At 27.6% G+C, this 19,975-nt stretch overlaps 1 protein-coding gene and 1 long non-coding RNA gene across 2 annotated transcripts in view; one reads left to right on the plus strand and one right to left on the minus strand.

The window, feature by feature from the left end:
- The window catches only part of ort (glycine receptor ora transientless), a 110,424-nt gene that overhangs the window by 17,897 nt on the left and 72,552 nt on the right, over positions 1–19,975 (plus strand). The window contains exons 3-9 of the mRNA XM_015512367.2: positions 7,751–7,839; positions 8,175–8,325; positions 8,391–8,473; positions 8,709–8,852; positions 8,932–9,014; positions 9,080–9,214; positions 12,552–12,652. Of these exons, the coding sequence (XP_015367853.1) occupies positions 7,766–7,839; positions 8,175–8,325; positions 8,391–8,473; positions 8,709–8,852; positions 8,932–9,014; positions 9,080–9,214; positions 12,552–12,652 (771 nt within the window). The 5' untranslated portion in view covers positions 7,751–7,765. The remainder of the gene's footprint in view (positions 1–7,750; positions 7,840–8,174; positions 8,326–8,390; positions 8,474–8,708; positions 8,853–8,931; positions 9,015–9,079; positions 9,215–12,551; positions 12,653–19,975) is intronic.
- On the minus strand, positions 13,378–14,265 carry LOC149062833 (uncharacterized). Its single transcript, XR_016189646.1, has 2 exons — positions 13,995–14,265; positions 13,378–13,729 (listed from the first exon to the last, which is right to left on the minus strand). It is a non-coding gene; the product is annotated as an uncharacterized LOC149062833 (long non-coding RNA).

Consider the following 19,975-nt stretch of genomic DNA (forward strand, 5'->3'; position numbering starts at 1 on the left):
ACAATACTAATAAAAATAAAATTGTATTTAATTCCAACCACCAGTACTTCGATCGAACGCGGTGCGGGGATAACTGGTTTTTATCATCACTATTATTGTCACACGTACAGTCTTACAACTGTCGTCTATACTCTCCGACGCTACGTATTTATAAACAATATTATTATTAATTCATAATGTGCACATTTTTTGAAAACTAAATATTTAAAATAATGTAATTATGTATGCATAATTTTTTATAAAAGTTGGTTGTCATTTGTAGTTCAGGTCATTAAAACATAAACCACTTTTTTCACCACCTACAGGAAAATATATCCTAGGCTGAGTACATATTTTAAACAACCTTTTTTAGAACTAGAACCCAACAATGCTAAAATAAATGTAAATGGAACCGAAACTAGCCAAATAGAAATAGATCGGTCGACTTCTTTTGGTAAAAAATCTACTTCGTTAAGTTAAGCTTTTTTACCAAACTAATAAAAGTCTAATGTCATTTATAAAAAAAAAAACTAAAACAATCGAAAATTTCAAATGTCTATAAATAACTTTAGCAATATTTCGACAACTTATCGTGTTCACAGACACAAAAAAAAAAATAATAATAAAAAAAACATATCTAATCATACATAATATATTTCCAAAAGATCGAAAACTATGCCATGTTTGGAGTAATGCCTACCGGAGAAAAGATAAGTAGAATCATAAGACCAGTACAATTTGTAGTGTACTTTTTTTGGAAAACGATTTTAAAGTTAATTTAAGAAGCCAATTAATGAACATCAAAATAAAAATAAAATCAACTAAAAAAAAAAAAGCGGGTAAGTGGATGTCGCTCTGCTGTACATTAGGTGGTGGGGTGGACCTCTGACTAAGGTAGGTTAGATTTGATAGGTATCATTGTACACGAAAAACGATTCTGAACAGAGATGATTTGTCAGTCTAGGATATATCTTTGATTTAAAAAAAAATTTTTGTATACATTTCTAGCTTAAAATAATTTGCGAATTTTCGTAATTTTTACGTATTTAGTCAATATTTGAACTACAAATGCTAATAAAAAAAACAGTGCCTACGTGTTTTTATAATTTTTTAATTACTATAAGAATAACTTATGAGGAACTTTGTATTCAATTTTCAAGTATTTTGATAGAGCTGAAAAAATTTTATCAACCCTTCAAAAAAATTTTTCAGAAAAATTGAAAATTTCAGTTGTCTATTAATATCTCAAAAAAAGTCAAAATATTTTTAAAATTAAATCATGTAACGAAAATGCCAATCTAAATAACTGATACAATTTTCACGTATCTACGACTTATACTTTTTGAATAATAACAAATATTTAAAATCGTTTCAGGATAAATCATTATCGTAACGCTATGTCGTAAAAATTTAAAATTCAAACGCACCTCAAATTTTTCCTATAAGGTCGTTTAAATTTTCTGTATAGCCATTTGAAGCAAAACTTATGGAAAACTTGGTGTTAAATTTTATAACCTTAGGTATAAATACAAACAATATTATGAATTTTCAGCTTCAAAATTACTTGCATATTTTCACATTTTCGACAGATTTCATAAAAATTTGAACTATAAATGCTTGTAAAAAAAAATTGTGCCTATGTATTCTCATAATTTTTAAATCACTATAAGAATAACTTATGAGGAACTTTGTATTAAATTTTCCAACAAATTCTTCTTTAATATCCATGAAAACATTTCGTAATCACAATATAATCATCTCGTCTAATATATATGTCACATATAATATGTGTTATAATCTGTGGTACAATAATTGAACAAATTTTCAATTTTTCAATTTCCGATCTAAATATCTGGTGAAATTTTCAAGTATCTACGACTTATAATTTTTGAAGTATAACAAATAATATTTAAATTCGTTTGACACGTTTGAGGATAAATCGTTATCATTACGCGATTTCATAAAAATTTAAAACTCAAACACTCAAAACATTTTTCCTATAATGACGCTTCAAATTTTCTCAATAGCTATTTGAAGCAATACTTATGGAAAACTTGGTGTTAAATTTTATAACTAAGATAATTTGAACATTGCCGTAATTTTTATGTATTTAGTCAAAATTTGAACTGTAAATGCTTATAAAAAAAATGTGTGACTATATATATCTTTTATTTTTCAAATGCTATTGTAAAAATATTTTAGGAGCCTTGTATAAAATTTTCAAATCTTAAGTATAAAAAGAAAAACTTTTATGAATTTCGATCTAAGATAATTTGAACATTGCCGTAATTTTTATGTATTTAGTCAAAATTTGAACTTCAAATGCTAATAAAAAAAAATCGTGCATATGTATTTTTGTAATTTTTTAATCACTATATGAATAACTTATATGAGGAACTTTGTATTAAATTTTCAAGTATTTTGATAGGGCCATAAAAATTATATCGACACTTCAAAAGAAAATTTTCAGAAAAATTGAAAATTTCAGTTGTCTATAAATGTTTCGAAAAAAGTCAAAATATTTTGAAAATTAAATAATGTAAAGAAAACGTCAATCTAAATAACTGATAAAATTTTCACGTATCTACGACTTATACTTTTTGAATAATAACAAATGTTTAAAATCGTTTTAGGATATATCGTTATCGTTACGCTATTTCGAAAAAAATTAAAATTCAAACGCACTTAAAATTTTTCCTATAACGACGCTTCGAGTTTTCTCTATAGCTATTTGAAGGAAAACTTATGGAAATCTTAGTGTTATATTTTTAATTCTTAGTTATAAACAGAAAACATTTTATGATTTTTAAACTTCAACATTACTTGCAAATTTTCGCGTTTTCGACATATTTCGTAAGCCTATGTATTCTTATAATTTTTTAATCACTATAAGAATATTTTATAAGGAACCTTGTATTAAATTTTCAAGTTTTTTTGGTCGTCCAACATTTTTTTACCGACACTTCAAAAAAAAATTCTCAAAAAATTGAAAATTTCAGTGGTCTATAAATAACTCAAAACAAGTCAAAACTTTTTTTAAATTAAACTGTATATATATATAACACTAACATATACATTTGGTGAAAATTTAGAGTATTTACAGTGATTAGTTTTTGAATTACAACCATATAAAAAAATCAATTTGGTCGAAAACTGGTTTTGCGTAAAAATTCCAGTTTTTCTGTCATTTTATTTGTTTTTCTCGAATTTTTGATAACTGTTGGAAAATGTTTACTTTTGACCTTTATAATACACCAAGGATCTTCAATTTTACATCGGAAACCACCCCCAAAGTTTGAAATCGAAGCATTATTTCGACTAGTTATGCTGTACACAGACCTAAAAAAAAACACACATCATTGTAAAATCGATACATTCATCACTCATCACTTCGTTCAGAATCTAAAATAAACAACATAGTGAAATCAATACATTCATCGCTCCGTTTAGAATTTAAAATGGAAATATTAAAAATGTTTTCCATCCCTGGTTTAAATTGAATAATTAATTTTTTATGATTTTTCAAACATTGATTTCTATGATATTGAAAATGTTATAAATCATGAAAAACTGTCATACGAGATTTAATTAGAATTTTTGATAATTAATTAAGTTGCCTTTACCTGCTGTACGGGCCGGGAACGACACAATAATAGGCTGTGACGCCCGGTCACCAAATACTTCGCGCGGCGCACTCACACACCGACCGACCGTGTGTATGCGTGTACGAGTATATGTGTGTATAGCGACTCGATAGAAGTGGACGGGATCGCCGATCAAAACTAAAGAGTGCTAGTGTGTGGTGGTGTGTGTAGGTGTGTACGTTTGTGGTGTGTATACTTAAAATAAAAATAAAAGGTAACACGGTTTTTGGTAACTAAGTTGCTGTAATATACAAATAATTTAAAATCCACAATATAATATAAAAATCACAGCAACAGAAAGGTATATAAAAAGTATAATAATATGGCCCTCCTGGCCCAACAGGTAAAAATATAATATAACGCTGCTATATGAGCTTGTATAAATACTTTATTATATGATATCGTATGATGAAAAATTATATGGAACCCTATATTGAGCACATCTACTATTCTATCGAACGCACCCATTATAGATATACTTGAAAACAGAACGATTCGGCGACAACCTCATCAGCAGTGGATGTTTAATTGAGAAAATTGAAGCATCGGAATCCCTTACAGGTGTTACTGATTATTTTTTATTAATTCATGATTGTATTGTACCTTAATATGTACCTTTTACTAGAGAAGTAAGAAAACTTGTATAATATAATTATATTTATAATAATAAAAAAAGTTTATTAAATAATTTATGTTCTTTTCTTCAAATAATAATTATAAAAAATAATGTAAAAAAATTTTCATAATTTTTGTGTGACAGACGATATAGATACACAGTTTAATATACTTGCTTTTGGATGTGTTTTCTTATTACATTTGCATACACTGTGATACTGATAGTGTCCAATACATTGTCCTAGTGTAGTAGGATATAATATCAGGTATAGGAGGTGGGTTGACTTAATTAACGTTGCTTAATTAATATTTATCCGTTGTCATTGATGTACTATGTCGCCGGGTAGCGCGCTCTGTCGATATCATTTGGTTTGACGGGCGAACTATCGCTCGTGAGATATGCGGTGGTGACTTCGTATTAGTTAGTTTGGTACACTAGATGGCGAGTGTACATGTTTTTTACAACACTCATGTTCTTTGTCACTGAAAATGCCTCAGCTTCTTCTTAAATCATGTTCTAGCCATCTTAACCTATACTCGCGTAATTTGTTAACTATTGGAGACACTCTTATACTACTTCTTTTATACTCATTCATATTCTGTCCTCTCTTTTCTCTCCATTCTCATTCTCATTCTCATTTCTGCAACATTCATTTTCCCCTCAATTGTTTTATCTATTGCCCAACATTCCTATCCATACCTACATCATCACCAGCCTTACTACTGTCTTATAAAATTATTTTTAACCTGAATGGCTTTCTTTTACCGCATAAAATACCTAATGCTTTTTTCCACTTCATCCATCCACACTAATTCTATGCATAATATCTTTTTCAAAACCACCATTCTTTCGTCCACTACCCCTCCCACCATATTCACTACATACCTATTCTGATTTATTCTTTGGACACTATCTCCTAGATGAAAATTAAACTCAATTCACACAGTTTTACCTTCTATTAATTTTTAACCCTTTGCTTTCAAGTTGTATAATACCTATGTTTTACACACAGTTTATAAAAATATATATTTAGAACTTGATCTGAAATGGAGTTATCAGGTGTTTTCCACTCAATTATTATCATTTTAATGTTTTTCATTAAAAAAAAATTGTTGAATTGAATTATTATTTAATTTTTAAAAAAAAACTGAAGTAAATATTATTTCACATTAATCGATTTCTGAAATGCATACGATATGCATATCAGTGGTGGTCTTACGGGGGGGGGGGGGGTGGATCGCCCCCTTGATTAAATATAAAATATAAAATTATTACATGAAATAAATTTTTTTATGACTTCTATTTTAGAGTACTTATTGTATTTAATGTGAAAAATATTTAGATTATTCATTATGTTAAAAGTGACCATTATTTGCAGAAAACTGAATTCACAATAAAAATTTTAGGTATCTATTTACCTATATATAATAGCCAATGGACTAGTCTGGTTGTTAAACCCACTTGCCTATAGAGAAGTTTTTAAATATTTAATTCCTTGAAAAAGTGGAATTGTCTAATTTTTTAATTAACCCCTTCAATTGAGATAAATGAATTATAGGTATGAGTGAACAAATATATTACATTTATCATGTATAAAGAATAAATATCGCATTCAAACATCATATTTAAATTTCAACCTACACAAGTTTTTGGTGTATTATACTAATTTATAGGGAAGTACCTACTTTACAGATTTCAATAATCGTAAAACAAATAATATAATATTGATTGAGTTTTACATTTTCAGTAATTTAATATTACTAACTATGAAGAGTCCTCAAAATCTTTATCTACTCCATGGTCAATGTTAAATAAATAATATATTAGCCAGTTTACCAATATAATATTTTATATAATTCACATATTATAACTAATGTGTTACTCAAATTCATTGGCCCACATACAGGGGTGCCAGGGGCTTGCTTAGCACCCTCAAATTATTTTGATTTAAAAATATTGTTTTTAAGTGTAATTTTGCATTTAGAATGAATTAATTTCAGTTTATATTGGTAATACACTAATTTTTACTTAAACATGTAGTTTTCATATGCTATCTACCGGTATAATGGGTTTTAAAGAATTTTTAAATTACACTACGTATAACTAAATTTTGATTCTTTAATATGTAATTTCAATCAAATTTAAACTTAAAATAACTATAAAAAAAATTGTGTTTGTATGGTTATTAGATTTTTTTTTGTCACAAAATAAACTAGCTACATGGAACTTTGTTATTAATTTTGAATCCTTAGCTATAAAAGCTAAACTTTTTATAATTTTTTAAAAACCAAAGAATTTGTAAATTTTCAATTAATAAGTTTTGTTAAAATTTGAACTTTTAACGGTTATATATGAAAAAAAAACTTGCATATGTATTTTTAATATTTTCCTTCCAACTGTTATTATGTTAACTTATGGGGAACCTTGTATTAAATTTTCAAGTTTTCAACCCAACGGATAAAATTGTATTGACATTTAGAGAATGAATAACTTAAAAGAATGGAAAATTTATTATGACTATAAATAACTTAAAAATTGCTGAAATATTTTGAAAAAATTATCAAGTATAGGAAATGATAAAATAAACATGTGATCTAAATTTCATGTTTCTACAATTATTCGTTATTGAATAACGTTTATATAAGAATTTGGGTATACGAAGAATTTAGTGAATATTCAATGTTGTAATTCAAATGCTCATACAAATTTAATTTGACATTCCGGTAGACATTTTTAATTGATACAAGTAGAAAAACTCGTAAAGAATCTTGTTTTGAATTTTCAAATCTTAAATATAAAAAGATAAATTTCTATGAATTTTTAACTCAGAATGAATTGCGAATTTTCGTGATTTTATCGTATTTTGTCAAATTCGGTCTTTCAATGCTTATTAAAAAAAAAATTGTGACTTTGTATTTTTAATATTTTTTTTAACTTCCATTGTCACAGTATATTAGGATCCTTTTGTAAAATTTTGAAGCTTTTTTACCCAACAAATAAGATATTATTGTCACTTATAAAAAAAAAAAAACTAAAAAGATTAAAAATTTAAAATGTATATTAATAAATGAAAAAGATTTGAAATATTTTGAAAATTGTATCATGTATATAAAATGCAAGTATAAACATTCAGGAAAAATTTCATGTGTCTACGGTAATTTGTTTTAGAGTTACACCAACATCTAAAATCGATTTTCTCAAAAATTGATTTTACGTAAAAATTCCCGTTTTTCCTTAATTTGTTTGTTAGTTTATTCCGATACTTTTGAAAACTATTGGGAAGTTTTACCTCCCCAGTGCACCAACTAAATTAACTTTCCGGAAAAGCTACTGAAGTTGAAAATAGAAGCATTATTTCGACAATTTATAGTGTACACAGACAAAAAAAAACACACAAACACAACATTGTAAAATCAATACATTCATCACTCCGCTTAGAACCTAAAATTGTATTATATGAAATAATAACAATCAATTAAAATATGACTATATATATATTTTCATTTTCTAGGTTTACAATTTAGTTATGAAGAATTGGAATACAAATCAAATATCCAGTGCTATCATAACTAAGTTTATAATTTACCTTTATGTTATTAAGTAAGTTATAACACAAATAATTGTATATTATTGTTTTATAATAAAATTGTAGGGCGCTCAGATTTTCAAAATAAAAGTACAATCCATATTTATCCAAGAAAAAAAGTTGTACAGTAACATTTTAATCTCAAAACTTAATACCGAACATACTTTAACTATTATTTTTTTTTATTTTTGCTAATGCTAATCTATATTTTAACTACCTATTCCTAAATTTTTATCTAATCTATTAAGAAATGTTATCTGTTGAGCGTTTATACTTAAACATCAGCTAAATTCTAAATTTTGAATTATTCAATTAATTTGTAGTTTTCTTTTAATAACTTTCAATTTAGGTATTCAAAATGCTTAGAATTCAGAGATATTTTACCAGAGGATGCAAAGCAATATGATAAAATGAGACCACCCAAAATAGATGGAACGGCAACAAAAGTTCATTTTCATGTTACGGTGATGGGCTTAGATTCAATCGATGAAAATGCAATGGTAACTCAAATTGTATTTAAATTAAAATCTATTTTATATTTCAATGTTTTGATTTCTTTTTCAAGACTTATGCTGCTGATATTTTTTTTGCTCAAACATGGAAGGATCATAGGCTTCGCTTACCGGAAAATATGACTTCCGAATATAGGTTAGTGTTTATAAAAATGTATTATGCATTTCTTTGTATTATTTTGAGTCAATCAAAAGTTTTTAATCTGGGTCAATATTATTGTAATATTGTAGTTGTAAAAGGTTGGTACTTGATGTTATAAAAGTTTAATTACTATATAAAATATAGCACTAAATAGTAAATTGTACAGTAAATACTAAATAATTGTTTACAATAAATGTAATATATTATGTTTGTAAAACCTCGTTTTCAGATTATTAGAAGTTGATTGGTTAAAAAACATTTGGAGACCGGATTCGTTTTTTAAAAATGCCAAAGCTGTTACATTTCAAACGATGACAATTCCAAATCATTACATGTGGCTTTATAAAGATAAAACTATTCTCTACATGGTCAAGTATGAGTTTATGATCATAAATAATTATTCTTATTATTCAGCCAATTCAATATTCATCGAAGAGATACTTTGTTTTTAGATTAACGTTAACATTATCGTGTGCAATGAACTTCATGATATATCCACATGATACACAAGAATGCAAACTTCAAATGGAAAGCTGTAAGTTAAAGAAAATCGTTAAATGACAAAACCATGATAAATTTGAATTATCTGATTTATTTCAGTGTCTCATACCACTGATGACATGATATTCCAATGGGATCCAAATGTACCGTTAGTTGTTGATGAAAACATTGAACTTCCTCAGTTACAATTAGTCAAGAATCAAACCGCTGATTGCACTCAGGTTTATTCCACTGGTATACATTTTCATTTGCCCTTAATTATCGTTAATTTTCATAAATTTAATATAAATATTATTTAGATTAGGTATCACTGTCAGTGCCATACACATTTTGGGAGATTTGAGATGTTTGACTTGCTACTCTAAGATATTTTTCACCAAATACAAACATTTTATGGTCACCACACGTATATAAATTTAGTTTATTTTTGCCGGGCTTAGAGAGTTGTATAAAAGTTTATATTAGGATTACAAACGTGTACAAATGAAATAACAATCATTGGTATACATTTTTTTTGGATTTTTGAATATGATGGTGCTAATGTAACGGACCTATACCATTAATAGCCTTCCCTACCTAGGTAGGGTAATTATTAGCTATTAATGGTATTAATGTATGTATTTTTGAGTAGCCATGGCATAGAAAAGTCTGATACCTTCAATTTCATTATTTAAAATTTTGATAGGCACATAGAAATAATTTTTTACAAAATAATTTATGATTAGGTATATTATCTATTATTAACTTATTATATGTTTTGTTTTATAATGATACGAGCTTTAAACAATTTTTCAATAATAAATCAGTGTAGTCTAAGCATTATACAATATATATATGTATATGTCATAGGCTATATGGAAAATTAGGTTTTTTGCGAAAATAATAGGCTCTTTGCAATGGGACGTCCCGTTCACGAACTACTTTCAATTTTTCCAAATGGCCTGTTGTCTTTTAGGCGCATTGCATATAGATTTACAGCAATTACTTTTTTTAAGAACTACTATTATTATACCATAGTAATAACCATTTCACTTAATTTATTTTAACAGTTATTACTTGTTCAAAAAAAGACCAATAGAATTGTTATTTTTTGTTAACGCATAATTATTATATTTATTTGGCGAAGTAACAAATAAACTGAATAATTATGATACCTTTTATATAGTATTATATTTAATATGAAACCAAATCCAAACCATTATAAAATGAGAGGTCAGATTACTAAATAGTTAATGTTTAGGTTCGGTATAGATTCACAGGTATTTACCAAATTTAAAATTATCTAAACTTCACTATTCAGCTTATTTGTTATAAACTTCCTCAAATAAAAATAGTTATATTTTAATAAATGTGCTATAATAATTCTATTGCTCTTTTTTCGTGCAAGTAATAAATTATTCTTCAAATAAAGTAAGTAAAATTGTTATTAGTTATAACTATATAATAATTGCAGTGCTTAAAATGCCTTACTGATGTTAGTCTGCACGCAATAAGCCTAAAAATAGCAAGGAGTTAGGAAAAATAATGAGTAGTTCACAAATGGGCTACGATATAATTAGCTTACGCATATATATATATATATTGTATACTGCTAAACCAGCGTTTCCTTAACCATGGGTGAAATTTTTTTAATGGGTCGCGACTCGCGGTTACGATTACAGTTATAAAATCATTCTACTGTTTCTATTGAAGAGTTGAACTTCAATACGCTTCTTGAAACTCAGATTATCGATTTTTTTTGTGATACAACTTATGAAAATACATTTAAAAATGAAACTCTTGTAGATTTTTGGTGTGTAGTATATATAATGAATACCCAGAACTTTCAATTAATGCAATAAAAAAACTATTACTTTTTTCTACCACATGTTTGGGCGAAAAAAGTATTTTCTACCATGGCCACTATTAAAAAAAAACAAAGAAACAGATTAGATGTCACACATGACATGCGCATCTGTTTATCTGAAATTGTACCCCAGTGAGAAATTTTATGCAACAGCATCCAGAATCAAAATTCACACTAAATTCAGCAATTTTCTATTATACAAATTTTTTGTATTTTTTTAGAATTTATTTTATATAATTATTAAGTTATTATTATTCAGCATATTATATTCGTATTGTATTTTATAAAAAACTCAATGATAAAATGGATTATAACAAAAATCTTATTTATTTACGGCATACTTTTTTTTTTTTAGCGGGGGGTCGTGTACAATAAACATTAAATTTATGGGTCGCCATTACAAAAAGGTTGGGAAACGCTGGCTTAGACTACACGGGTTTATTATTTAATAAATATTTAAAGCTCATATCATAGTAAAACAACAAATACCTATATAACGTTAATAGCAGGTATATAATATACTTATTACCTACTCATATATTATTTTGTTAAAAAATATTTCTATGTGCCTATCAAAATTTTAAATAATGAAATTGGATGTCTTAGAGGCCCAAGTACTTATAACAAATTTTGTCTAATGATCTTGGTAAACACATATAAATTTATAATCTCCGTCTAGTTTAGCTTGCATATCAATAATATCTATTTGATGCCTCAAATTAATTTCCTAAGAAATAATTATTTTAACCACTAATCCTTTTTCGCTTTATTTCCTTTTCTCTCACATACTCGTATCTATCAAAAATTTATATATGACGTTGTTGTTTCCCTAGTTATATTTTTGCTTTAGATTCGTACAGAGGTTAGGTAGGTTAGACGTATAGTGTCGTACAATTCAAAAACTTGACTGGTTAGTCGAAAATATTAATTATTGTTCATAATGTATAATAATTATTCGTTGACTGATTTTGTCAAGACAGCTATTAATATTATCATTCCGATTTCGCCATATCTATATGAGAAATATGATTCTTAAATAGGCAGTAGATACGATGGGGAACAAAAACTATATTACGTGCTTTCAACATCTCGTACTTTAGAGTAAAATTTCATTTATTATAAATTACTTAAATTATTTAATAAATATTATTATTATTATAATTGTCTTAAATGTTCATTATATGATAAGATTTAATAAAATTAATATTAATACTATATTTTTATACACTGTTAACTATTATTAATGGGTAATAATAAAATTATAATTTATAATAAAAATAATATTTGTTGGTAAAAAAAAATATCGTAGTTCATATTGACCGGTCAATGTACTCATTGCCGAGTATTTCACATTGCGTGTAACATATATAACATATATATATATATATTGAATATCAACACAAATACTATAACATGAATTTCACCAAGTATTTTAAAAAAAATTGCTAACACATACGACTAGTTTGTTTTTAACAAAAAAAAAGATCATTTTTAAGTACCTAGGTACTTGCCTAGGTTGGTGATTTAATAATAGTTTTGTTAATTGACTTTTGGTATATAAATATCATAACCACAATTAGAATTTATTGTTTACTATGAGTGGTAGGTGTACCTATATAGAAGTAAGTTCCTACTATATTTGGCTAACCAATTAAATATTAATATATTTTATTGTTTAATGTTTTAACTAAAATATTTCGTTAATTGACGCATCTCATTTTTTAGGAAATTTTACATGTCTTGAAGTTATTTTTGTTCTTAAACGAAGACTTGGATACTATCTATTTCACACTTATATTCCTACATGTCTTATCGTCATTATGTCTGTAAGTAAATAGTATTAATCGTATTATATTCTAATTGAAAATGATTTATTTATCAGCTAGTAAATAAAACAAGTAATTAGTAATACATATATTATACAGGGTGATTCTGTTTGTTATCAAACAACACTTATTATTTAAAAAAGTATTGACTTTTTTCAAAATATTTTTTTACATAGTTTCAAGTTGTTAAAAACCAACGCTTTTATTAAAAAATTATATTTTTAATCCTTATCACTTTTTAAGTTTTTTACTTTTTTGAATGGCAACATAGTTTTTTAATTTCATATTCCAAAGCAGAATATTTTTCTAAAAATTTTGATACATAAAAATCGAATTTAGGACGAGTAGTTTATGAGTTATAAGTATTTAAAATTTAGACAAGCGGAGTAGTGGACAAACATTTTGTGGGGTAACCCCATGCCACTCCACTCTGCCAATCTAAACTTTAAATAAACTACTAGCGCTAAATTCGAAAATTTAACGTAATAATTAATAAAAAAAATAGCTTTATTAATTTATGAAATTTTAAGTATAGGTTACCATTTGAAAATCAAAAGTTGATAGTGGTAAAATATAAGGGTGAAAAATATTAAAAAAATGTGAGCCGTCACGGGACGCCTGGCAGATGTGAAACATCGACATTATTTTGTAAAAGTAATATGATTGAAAAGAACAGATTTCGATATAAACTAAATATGGAATAATGATAAAATAAAATATTACGATTTTTTCCAGAAAATAATGACTGTTTATTTAATAAACATTTATTTTCATTAAATATAAAAACAACATATACAACTTCATTTGTTCAATCAGTGACTTCAGTAATATTTACATTCGATGTTGCCTCTGACGACGGTATTACTGTGACAATTGGTCGATGGTAACTGAAGTATGTCACAAAAGTATTGGACATCACATTGTCAAGATATCTCATAAATACAGCATCTATTGTTGTTCCGTATCTGGTAGTAGGGTCTCTTGGATTATTGTTAGTTTGCAATTGAAATTCTTCTTGAAGGAACGTAGTTAATGGCGTTGATTCATCTTTTGCAAAATTTACATTGAAATCTCCAGCTAAAATCAATGGTAGTTTATCTTTATTGGTTTTAAAAATTATTGAACCTCTGTGACTGTACGGAAATAATCTCTCGTGTAAAAAAAGTAGTCAATGATTTAATTTGAAATGAAATTTGTTATTATAATAATATTAATATTAATTTTTATTTTTCCTTTTTTTCAAGTGTAAGCAGTGCTTACAGTGCTTACATGCACGCTACGCCCCTGCATTTATCTGAGATAAATGCACACTTTAATTATAATAGAAATATAATTAACTTACTGATGACTTGATAGTGTGTCATAGTTTGATTTTGCTTTCTTTGCAAGAGGCTGATCACTGTCACTCTCTAAATTATCACTGTCAGATATATTTTATTATTGGTAATATTGGTAAAATAATTTGTTTTCAAGTAAAAGACAGGTTATGTGTACCGTAGTAAACAACACTATGGAGTATACACTATAAGTATCCGAGCTGTGTGGCGAGAGAGATGGCTTAACACGGGATCGAGTGGGAAGAGAATCGCAGTCGGTTGCGCATGGCGACGCGTCGCCACACAGTACACACTACTGCATATTATAGACTGTATATACACCATCATATAGCGTGGCGACGCGTCGCCACGGCATGCGTCGCCACGCCAGAAACTTGTTTTACGTGCGGCTATAGATGTTTCACATCAAAAATAAACAATTCAAGAAAAGTGTAAATAATCTACAATCTTGAAAAAAAAAAAAATTTGAAAAAAGTCAATAATTTTTGAAAAAATTAGTGTTTGATAAATCAATCACCCTGTATATCCAGCGCGACGGTAGTGGCGCGAAGCTAAGTAAAAATAAAGCGAAGCGGTCGCTACCGTAGTATATTACACGAGCCAGAGTTTGCCCATTGAATGTGTGTAAATTTGCCCGTTTTCTTTAGCCAGGGCTACAGACCTAATGAACGAACGGATTGGTCTGTTTGTGGTATCAATAGATCGGGCATGATTTGTAGATTATACCTTGGTCATTTTCGAAAAAATTGGTTGAATAATAACGAATATATTATTTAGCAAAAAGATATTGTGCTCGACCGTTTTTAGTTATTACGTTTCACGCAACAGCGCACGTGACCGTATTACCCTCTCTATTCCGTATACGTTTTCGTCGCGGTCGTACACTGGGCAGCGGTTGCGACTTGCGGTTCCCGCCGTTGCCCGCGTCTTCGCTTATCGTATTCGTTATTTCTGTTAATTGTTAACGACATTCATGTTTCTGGTGACGTTCGGTGTAGAAGTGTTTATTCGCCGCCGCGCCGGTAGAAAAACCACGTTTTATTTGTTGTTTCGTTTGTTGTAGTTGTAGTAGGCCGTACTATACTACTATATTATTTATTTATATTATAATTTGTGATTCTTTATTTCTAAAATGGTTTCTAAAACATATAAACAGAAATTACGAAAAAGGAGAAATTATTTAGAAAAAAAAACGACAAATACTATGTAATACTATGGAAAAAAAATAGAATATGATTTTAAAAAAAATAGAGTATATTAAATAAACATACGTAATAATAAAATAAATTAATAAAAACGTAAAAAATTACATATTACATGCCAGTACATAAAAATATGTTATAAAAAACTACTGATATCCCAACAAAAACACTTCGTCGAACTCCGTGTAAAAAACGAGTAAGTAAAAAAAACTATATAGTCATCTATAAGACTTCAGCATTATAAATATGTGATATTATGAATAAATGATAAGTAAATTAAATTTTAAATTAATTGATTCTATCTCAATCATTTATTTACTTTGCTAGAATTGATTTATTTCGACAAATAAACATGTCTGTTCATAATTGGACTATTTAACAAATTTCAATGACAAATGTTACTAAATTTGTTTTATAAAAAAGTCTTAATTATTAATTTATAAAGAAAATAAATTCTAGCAAAGTAAATAAATGATTGAGATAGAATCAATTAATTTAAAATTTAATTTACTTAGCATTTATTCATATCACATCTTTATAATGCTGAAGTCTTATAAATGACTATATAATTTTTTTTACTTAGCAATTTTTTACACGGAGTTCGACGAAGTGTTTTTGTTGGGATATATATATATATACAGGGTGATTCTTTTATCATTGAACACTCATTATTTAAAAAAGTATTTACTTTTTTCAAAATATTTTTTTACATAGTTTCAAGTTGTTAAAAAACCAACGTTTTTATTAAAAAATTATATTTTTAAATATTTTTTATCCTTATCATTTTTTAAGTTTTTTACTTTTTTGAATGACAACATAGAGTTTTAATATCATATTCCAAAGCAGAATATTTTTCTAATTATTTTGATACGTAAAAATCGAATTTTGGACGAGTAGTTTATGAGTTATAAGTATTTAAAGTTTAGATTGGCGGAGTGGAATGGTACGGGGTTACCCCGCAAAATGTTTGTCCACTACTCCGCTTGTCTAAACTTTAAATACTTATAACTCATAAACTACTCGTCCAAAATTCGATTTTTACGTATCAAAATAATTAGAAAAATATTCTGCTTTGGAATATGATATTAAAACTCCATGTTGTCATTCAAAAAAGTAAAAAAACTTAAAAAATTATAAGGATAAAAAATATTAAAAAACATAATTTTTTAATAAAAATGTTGTTTTTTTAACAACATGAAACTGTAAAAAAATATTTTCAAAAACATTGATACTTTTTGAAATAATGAGTGTTCAATGATAAAAGAATCACCCGGTATATATATATATATATATATATATATATTTATATATATATAGTATATAGGTATACACTATACAGTGGTTGAATTGGGAGAGGACGCAAGGGAACTGAGCTACTCTTCATTTTTCTTCGACTTATAGCGAACCCCTTTATTATATTCATCAAGGAATAGGGTTATCTACCATTAAATTAATTTGCTTAATTGTTCAACTTCATTTAGAGTCCACCATTATTATATTTCCAATTCAACTACTGACACTATAAAGGGGGTTTCTAATATGGATGAAGCCACTATAGTGCATAATTTCACAAATTGTAGGTTGCGTTACATTTTTAAATAATACATTTTTTAGACATGTGTTTCTAAAACTTTTCGTTGATTTTTTAATTATGTTTTATTTTAAACCGTTATCTGCGTTTGAACAGTTACAAATTAACTGCGACCATGTCAAATCGATGCAATCAGATTAATAGTTATTGAAAAGACATAAATTTATATGAATCAAATTAGTACCTGCATGACGTTCAAACCAATTGATTATTGTCAGCACAACAAATATTATTTATCATGATTTTCAGTAACACAGTCAGTGTTGAGCAAAGATAATTAAATATTTATCTAGATAAAGATAAACATAATTGACTTTGATTTCATCTAGATAAAGATAATATTTCAGTAAAATAAAAAGATTAAGATAAAAGATAAGGCAATTTATCTAGATAACAGGGCTGCAACTCTGTTACTTTTTTGGGTTCGGTTACTTTTTGTCACTATATTTCTAAAACTGTCACTATTCTCACTTTTCTCACTTATAGCCATTTATTATAATGTTTCATGAAAGAAACCAAAAGTACTTTTAATCATGTAATTTTTAAAATTCTGTTAATTTAATGATGTTTTTTTTTAATGTTATGGCATTATAGTATGTTGTAATCACTAATCTTCAATCATTTATTTAAATGTTTATAGTTTTTAATTTGTTATTAATGTTTTAAGTTTTTAAATTGTTAAAATGTTTTATTTCAATTTGTTAAGTATAATTAAATGTTGTTGTTATTTGTTACTGGTGTTGGTGTATCAAAATATTAAATCGTTTTTATTCAACCATGGGTAAATGTACTGTGCAAGCTATGTGGATCTTAAAAAAGGACTCGTGTAATAATACGATTTTAACGTGGGAGCATAAGTATTCTATAACCCAAGTGTTTTGCATTGCTTGTGCTAATATAATAAGCTGTGAATTAAAAGGATTTCAAGCCTTATTCCAACATTCAAACTCGATTAAACATGTACAAAATGTCAAAGTGATGCTTGGTGAACAACAGTTGCATTTATGTTCTGTTCCTCCTAACGTGCTTCCAGAAAATAATGCACTAGCACAGAAAGGAGTTCAAACATTAGCAATTTCAACTAGCTATACATCAAAGGATATGGCCACAAGAGCTGAAATATTATGGACAATGAATAGTGTGGTCAATAATATGTCAACGACATCTTGTGATGGTTTGGCAGAGATTTTCAAAGCAATGTTTCCTGGGACATTTGTTGATACTAACTTTTCATTAAGCCGTACCAAGTTATCATATTTAATCACAGATTGTCTAGGTCCCTATTTTAGAAAAATGTTATTGGATGAATGTCAAGCTTGTTACTACACAATTATTTATGATGAGACCACTAATTCTGAAGGCGTAAAAGAGTTACAGTGTGCAATAAGGTATTGGTGTGTTGATACAAAAGGAGTGGTTGTTCGTCACCTTGAAACTTTTTTTATTGGTTCAGCGACTGGTTTGATTTTAACAGATTATATTATTAAAGCAATAAACAATGCAAATCTTTAAATTGATAAGTTATTAATGCTTGAAAGTGATGGCCCAAATGTCAGTAAAACGGTTTTTAAATTAGTTAATAAAAACGTAAAAAGTATTCGTGGTATCGGTTTGATAGATATTGGCACATGTAATATTCACATTGTCCATAACGCTTTTTTAAAAGGATTAGAGATTATAGGAATCAGAGTATCAAATTTTGTTATTGATGTTTACTGTTTTTTTCACGGATGGCCTAAACGATATGAAGATTATTCCAAAATACAAAAAGAAAATAGTATACCTTATCATAAGTTTTTGAAACATTGTGCATCTAGGTAATTAACTCTTACGCTATGTCCTAATTGAATCCGGGCAATGCGGTGCGTGCGTTGCGTGCGGTGCGGAGAAAAAACAAACCAGGTATGATAAGTACGGATGTCCTAATACGACCGCAAAAGTATGCGGTGCGGTAAAACTACCCGCACCGCACCACACGCAATATTTGATAATCAAACAAGTTTGATTTTATCTGTTGCGGTGACGGCGGGCAAGATATCTACAATATACCAACTTGCATTTGAATGTACTCTGCACACTGTAGTTATACACTGCACATCGCAAGTCATGGAGAGTCTTATTTCAGAAGTTCAAAAAAGGCGTATTTTATGGGATAAGTTCCATAAGCAATTTAAAGATAGAATCAAAGTTGATCGAGAGTGGGAAGCTGTAGGGAAAGAATTATGTATGCCAAGTAAGTAAAAAAATATGTTTTATTATAAATTTACGGCGTGTACTGTCTAGTACTTTAGTCATTTTAAATATCATAGTTAATTATAATAAGTAGTTAAAATATTTTAATAAAACACGGTCATAACAATTATTTCATTAAAATAACTATATAATGCATGTAAAGTATAAATATGGAGAGAAATATACTGTAATAAAATTGTGTTTTTAGAATTATTTTTCCTAAGCACATCCTGCTGACAATATTTATATTTTATTTTTTTCAAAAAATGAAGTGAATATATTTCTAATATTTTCTGCAAATCGAGATGATCTATTATTGGCTTTATTTCTTCGCACCATTAGTAATGTATTCGGTTGTTCTTCATTCAAACTTGTTTGTCTCGCAGTATCTTTTTCGCGGTCTATTATAATATTATGTAAAATGCATATTGCTTTCACTATATGATCAGCGTTTTCCACTTTGGTTTCTATACTTTTTTGCAAAATCCTAAATTTTGCAGATGCAATACCGAAGGCACATTCAATTGTCATTCGAGCCCGCGACAATCTATAATTGTAATATTCTTTATTTACGTCGTCCAATTGCTTGCGTGGATAAGGTCGCATTAAATAACTTCGTAGAGGAAAAGCTTCATCTCCTACGAAAACAAATGGTGCCACATTATTTGAATTTGGTAAACATCTTGGTTTAGGTAACTTTAATGAATTATTGTCTATTCGAATATGTACATTAGAATTGGAAAATACGCCACCATCACTGTCTTTTCCATAAGCACCTATGTCAACCATAATAAACTTATAATTCGCATCAGCTATGGCCATTAAAACTATGGAAAAAAATTGTTTATAATTATAAAACATGCTTCCAGAATTTTTTGGACACTTTAACCGTATGTGCTTTCCATCAATGCTCCCAACACAATGGGGAAAGTTCCATTTGTCGTAAAAATCTTGAGCGATG

This window comes from Diuraphis noxia, unplaced genomic scaffold, assembly GCF_037042655.1.
Source record: "Diuraphis noxia isolate RWA-SAM2 unplaced genomic scaffold, SU_Dnox_SAM2 contig0001, whole genome shotgun sequence".
Classification (NCBI taxonomy): Eukaryota; Metazoa; Arthropoda; class Insecta; order Hemiptera; family Aphididae; genus Diuraphis; species Diuraphis noxia.